The sequence below is a fragment of the Triticum urartu genome, chromosome 3, assembly GCF_003073215.2.
Source record: "Triticum urartu cultivar G1812 chromosome 3, Tu2.1, whole genome shotgun sequence".
Taxonomy (NCBI): domain Eukaryota; kingdom Viridiplantae; phylum Streptophyta; class Magnoliopsida; order Poales; family Poaceae; genus Triticum; species Triticum urartu.
Window position 1 is genome coordinate 74,644,011 of NC_053024.1, and position 5,696 is coordinate 74,649,706.

Below are 5,696 nucleotides of genomic sequence, written 5' to 3' on the forward strand. Positions count from 1 at the left end.
AAAGGAATATATAATCTGAAGGCAAGCTTGGATGGAATTTTACAGCACTAATCTGCTAGCTATCAACTGTAGGTAGAGTGGTGGCAGTAGGTTGTACTGTGTTCACCAAATTCAAAAAACAAAGAAAAACAGAAACTGTGTTTACATTTATGCGAGTAACAACCAATTATTGATTCAACCGCACAATTGGAACTAAGAAACTGACTAGGTAGAAAAGTAAAAAACTGTTAACATTTATGCAGGGAACAATCAGTTATTGATTCAACCACACAACTGAAACTAAGAAACTAACAAGGTACAAAACATGGTACAATATAGAATCAATGTACTGTACAATTTTTTTTTCCCAATCCAAGACCACCTGGGATACACCATTTTGCCTAATGTGATGACTACCTACCCAGCTTCAGTCCTCAGTTGGACTCGCAAGTGGATTCTGCCATCTATAAGATAGATGCTCCCATCACTAACTAGCTGCGACCACGGGCACAAGAGCAGATCCACCAATCCAAATGTGTTGCCACTTGCAAAAGTCTGATTAAATGTGAACTTATGGACGAAATCTCCGGAAGGCCTTTGCCTCACAGCAAAGGAAAGATTTAGATTAACTGGTGGTTGGCTCGTATGATTAGTACCAACAAATAAACCAAGTGTTGTGGGCACATTGGAAGCTGGATCCATCCTACAAACGACCTTCAGAAAGAACCTATATCCAGCAAAGGTGAACAGCTCTGAATTGATGTAGCTTGTATTCCCTGGTGTACTCATTCGAGAGCAGTCATCCAAATTCAAGTCCATGTAGGCTACAGCTTCAGCATATGGATGAAGAACTGAAACATTCACTGGTTTGGTCAGATAGACCCTAGGCTCATAATTCCACTGGCGAACTCGGCGGCATGAATTGTTAATCTTGAACAGCAATGCATTGACAATCATGGTCATCACTTGCGCTTTGTCAGCCATTAGAGGGCAACCAGCAAACTGCATTAGCCCTTCAAGTGACATATGCATGAACCTGACAAGATGTAACAACACTTTGCGGAAGACAACCGTTCTGTGACTCAGATCAGGGTAGTTCTCTGAGACCCACTTGAGCAAAAAGCTGTAAACATAATATTCCGAAGGGACAACCAGGTCGCTACTCATAAAAACACATCTGATCACTCAGAGGGGCATTTGGAGAAGCTCATGCTCATGCCTGAAATAATAGGTAATAGAAATCATCTATATGCATGTGCAGAAGACTACTTATATGAGCTGTATAACTTATATGCAAATCAAAAGCAAGGAAAACTGATGATTCTGATACATGAAAAATTCCAACATTCTACATATTGATTTAGCTCAAAGAAACATTATTGGCGAAGTGTCCCGTGCCCAAGTATTGTTTGTACTTCGATCTGCAATCCCCAATTCAAAACCCCCTCAAATTTCAAATAGGCCAACAAACCAATTCGATGAACAAAGGGAGTCATTTCAGAGGTCACTTACCGGACAACATCCTTGAATTTGAGAGCTACAAAGTCACCAGATGCAGACTTGAGAGGTCCCAAGGCTTCCAATACTACTGAACTTGTGGCCGGAAAGTCCAAGTACTCCCTCCGGTCCTTTTTAGTTCGCATATAAGATTTGACTAAAGTCAAGCCTCATAAAGTTTGGTCAACTTTGTAGAAAAAAATGCCAACATTCACAATCTGAAATCAATACCACTAGATGTGTCATGACTTAAAGTTTCATATTATATAACTTTAGCATAGCAGATGTTGATATTATTTTATAAAAATATGGTCAAACTTTGTGAAGTTTGACTTCAGAGAATTCTAATATGCAGAGTAAAAAGGACCGGAGGGAGTACATCAAAGCAGTCTCAAGTGTCATCTCTGATTTGAATAATAATTCTCCACACTCAATAATAGCTCGAGAAACTTCATACTTGTCTGCTGTAAGTAGAGTGGTAAGCAAATCCTTGGGGTCCAATTTGCTAAATTCTCCATTATAAATAAAATTTATTATTTCCAGCACCGGTTCAACCTCTGAAAGATATATATCAAAAAACGATATTAAAACCAAGTCTAGCCTTAAATCTCATTGCGTAAGAAGTATATGAATTTCATAACCTTCTTCCGACACTTGAAGTGAAATGATGTTCTGATTAGACTCCATCATGCCGTTTGTAAAAAGCTATAAGAAGCAAAACACTAAATAAGCTGGGAAACACGCACTAATCAAAACAACTATCATAATCATAATTAGTTAAAAGTACCTTATGGAAAAATTGGCTTTCAGAAGCTAAGAGCATTGAGGAAATCCTAATATGTTTAACACAAAGGACTGGTGTTTTCTGCACATTATCTGCGATAAACAGTAAAATAAACAAAAACAGTTCAGAAATAAGACTCAAAGGGAGCATGACAGGGCATATGTTACAATGGTGTACTGACAAAAATTTATCATCATTATCAATCATGTGCAAAGTTCAAAACAAAACAAACAGGAGAGGAAATCATATAATAGGATAAAAATCACTTGTAAACACTCACCCAAGCCTTGGACAGCATGTTCTGTCTTTCCTCCCCCTTGAAACCTCGCATAGTACGCTAAAGATCCTTCCTTTTCAATCTCTCTGGAAGGGCAAAAAATCATAATAAGAAATCACTGAAACTAAGGGTGCTGCATCAGCAATATATTTCTAAGGATTCATGCAGTATAAACTTCAGAAACATATTTTCCCTGTTCATTCTCTTTTGGCAAGGACTCTTCAGAAACATATTTTTTCCTGTTCATTCTCTTTTGGCAAAGACTATTAATCGTTTCAAATCATGAACAATAGATTATCATTGTTGATTTTAATTATGCTAATTAAAACAGAAGCACAGCTAAATAGATACAAAAATAATACAGCGCCTGGCATAAGAACAGAACAAAAGGGGAGTTTTCCTTATGCAACTAAGCCTATAAAACTGTCAAAAAGTACAACAGCTATCCAACAAACCCATATCCACGCACCTTTCTTTCCTGGAGAAATCAGTTGACTTATCATCCTGCGCAGATGCACAACATGTTAGTAGTCAACATGATCCGATTATGACAGGAGTGCACATAATAACAATTTACCGGAGCATAAGAAGCAAAAACAATCTAGACAAGGCAGAAGCATAAGAAATGCTCCTCCTTCTAAATAATAATCTTTGGTACATGAAGCAGAAACATTCTAGATGTAAATAACAACCTATCTGAATTATGGATAATCTGCTAAGGCCAAGTACCTGAAGCAGAAACAGCCTATCTGAATTATGGATAATGAAGTAAAAAATTAGAAGCAGAAACATTCTAGAATTCAGGAGTAAAATTGTAGCATAATTTAATTTGGTACATGAAGACATGATCCATAGTCGAAGGAAGAGTAAAAACAAATTATACTATTGGTACATGAAGCAGAAGCATTCTAGCATATTAAGACATGATCGGATTATGGTAGGAGTAATAAATACGGCCCTATGTTGGTCATCTGAATTTTGAAGATTCTTAACTCAAACTCAAATATGTTTGCATAGAGGTATGTTTGAATAGAAAATACTGTATTATTAGAAATGAAATGTAACCTGCCTATGACCGTGATTGACAGCAATACACTATAGTCTGAACATAAGCAAGAAACACACATTAGAATCAGACTTACATTCATATCCTTTTCCTTGATAATCTGTGGTTTCGCTGGGTTTGTATTGCCAACCACAATGACCCCTGCACACCCTTGGTTTTTCTGATAATGGCAAAAAAATAGAAGCAGATTGTCACATAAATAATACTGTAAGTAATTTATGTGCTGACTGAGTGAAGGATGTAGGTTAATGCAAGTTTTCAGTAAGAGAATTTTCTTACTGTATTGTCAGCAGACTCATCGCTTTCCTCCAAAGTAGACTCATCCCTTCTTTCATATGCCTGTTGCCTCTGTTTTGGTTTACAAATAGAAAAACAGGGACAAAACAAGCAAATGAGACTGTGTAGTAAAACTTTTTATACTGATATCGTAACTGAGAAGAATATGATGAAGGCAAACCTTCTTTACAGTGTCTGGTGAAGTAACATCATCTGTGTTAAGATCCTCTGCATTTAGAGGACATGAAACCTATTAGAAGAGATTATGGGAGTAAAGGGCTAGTTCATAGGTACAAGAAAGATACTGGAAGGAAGGTAAAAACTGTTGATAGCAGATCCTGCTTAGGAGAGATGACGAGGGTAAAGGGCAGATTTGAATATTCTGCTTAGAAGAGGCTCAAATTTTCAACAGTCTTAACAGGATACTGGAAGCAAGATAAAAGCTAATCAGAAGCTGCTTCGCTATTCATAGCTCCAAGATACTGGAGCAATCTACCTGTCCTAAATTTTGTGCTACGAGGCAATCTTAGAACAGCATCAAATTTAACCAAAATCTCCTAAATCTTGTGCTACGAGGCAATCTTAGAAAACAACATCAAATTTCACGTAAATTACCAACCTGTCAAAAATCTAGTGCAACTAGGCAATCTTAGAAGGACATCAAATTTCACTTAAATTTGCAACCTGCCTTAAATCTTGGGCAGCGAGGCAATCTTAGAAAACAACATCAAATTTCACGAAAATCCCCAACCTGTCATAAATATTGTGCAACTAGGCAATCTCAGAACGACATCAAATTTCAGTTAAATTTCCAACTTGGCCTAAATCTTGTGCAACTAGGCAATCTCAGAACAAGATCAAATTTCAGTTAAATTTCCAACCAGCCCTAAATCTTGTGCAACGAGGCAATATTAGAACGACACCAACTATCACCTAAATTCGCAATCCGGTCTTAAATCTTGTGCAACAGACAATCTTAGAACAAGATCATATTTCACCTAGATTACCGATTATTTTTTATATCCTGCTGGAATTGCACAGAAATATGCACGGCCCGGACCAAGATCGAACAGGAAGAATCAAGAAACGTGGACCTCATCACAACTAGTTGAACGCAGCTGAACGGAAAATGAAATCAAGAAACGTGGGCCTCATCGCAGGAAAAGCACCGGAGGGGGGGGGGGACGACGGCACGGCATACCGCGGGGGCGCTTCCTCGAGACTGCCAGAGTCGTATCGGCGGCAGCAGCAACCACCTCCAGGCGGAGGGTCTTGTCGGAGAAGAGAGGGGAATCGAAGACGAACCCGAAACTGGGGCGCGGGCGCGACACGGGCGCCATGACCGCGGGCGCCGAGGTGCTTGCTGTCGTGGTTCTAGGTCTGACAGTAATGTAGGGGTAGGTATGGAGAGACAAGATCTTAGCTATGGAGTAGTTGTAAGCACACGAGGTTTACGAGTTCAGGCCCTTCTCGGAGTAAGTAATAGCCCTACGTCTCGGAGCCCGGAGGCGGTCGACTGGATTATATGTGTATGAATTACAGGGGTGCGAACCCTTTACACTGAGGAGGGGGTGGCTTATATAGAGTTCGCCAGACCCCTCCGACCCTCAGTTATGCAGGGTTTCAAATACATTAAGGTCGGGCGTTACTGGTAACGCCCTAATAAAATGCTATGATGACCATAAAAGCTACTTAATGACCGACCGTTAGCATGCGGAGTGACTTTAGGTCTCTTGGCCGTCGAGTGGTTGGATCTTGGTCGAGTGATTGCTTCTTGGTCGAGTGTCTTCGAGTCTGTCGAGTGGAACACCTCCAAG

At 39.5% G+C, this 5,696-nt stretch overlaps 2 protein-coding genes across 2 annotated transcripts; both read right to left on the reverse strand.

Annotated features, from left to right (window-relative positions):
* Positions 1 to 333: 333 nt before the first annotated feature.
* Positions 334 to 1,669, reverse strand: LOC125548012 (BTB/POZ domain-containing protein POB1-like). Its single transcript, XM_048711724.1, has 2 exons — positions 1,492 to 1,669; positions 334 to 1,198 (listed from the first exon to the last, which is right to left on the reverse strand). Exon 2 carries the CDS (start codon positions 1,144 to 1,146, stop codon positions 397 to 399), a length of 750 nt encoding a protein of 249 aa, XP_048567681.1. The 5' UTR covers positions 1,147 to 1,198; positions 1,492 to 1,669; the 3' UTR covers positions 334 to 396.
* An 18-nt stretch (positions 1,670 to 1,687) lies between these two features.
* On the reverse strand, positions 1,688 to 5,226 carry LOC125546681 (BTB/POZ domain-containing protein At4g01160-like). Its single transcript, XM_048710849.1, has 10 exons — positions 5,081 to 5,226; positions 4,061 to 4,107; positions 3,883 to 3,951; positions 3,680 to 3,763; positions 3,007 to 3,041; positions 2,541 to 2,623; positions 2,264 to 2,352; positions 2,118 to 2,181; positions 1,856 to 2,033; positions 1,688 to 1,694 (listed from the first exon to the last, which is right to left on the reverse strand). The coding sequence occupies exons 1-10, from the start codon at positions 5,217 to 5,219 to the stop codon at positions 1,688 to 1,690; spliced, it is 795 nt and encodes a 264-aa protein (XP_048566806.1). The 5' UTR covers positions 5,220 to 5,226.
* Between the last annotated feature and the right edge of the window lie 470 nt (positions 5,227 to 5,696).

Bases quoted from the DNA above. Each gene is read 5' to 3' on its own strand.
- LOC125548012 (XM_048711724.1), bottom strand. From the start codon at position 1,146: ATGAGTAGCGACCTGGTTGTCCCTTCGGAATATTATGTTTACAGCTTT.
- LOC125546681 (XM_048710849.1), bottom strand. From the start codon at position 5,219: ATGGCGCCCGTGTCGCGCCCGCGCCCCAGTTTCGGGTTCGTCTTCGAT. The intron at 2,353-2,540 runs GTGAGTGTTTAC...TGTTTATCGCAG, and splicing joins ACATGCTGTCCAAGGCTTGG to ATAATGTGCAGAAAACACCA. The intron at 2,182-2,263 runs GTACTTTTAACT...TGCTTCTTATAG, and splicing joins AAAGCCAATTTTTCCATAAG to CTTTTTACAAACGGCATGAT.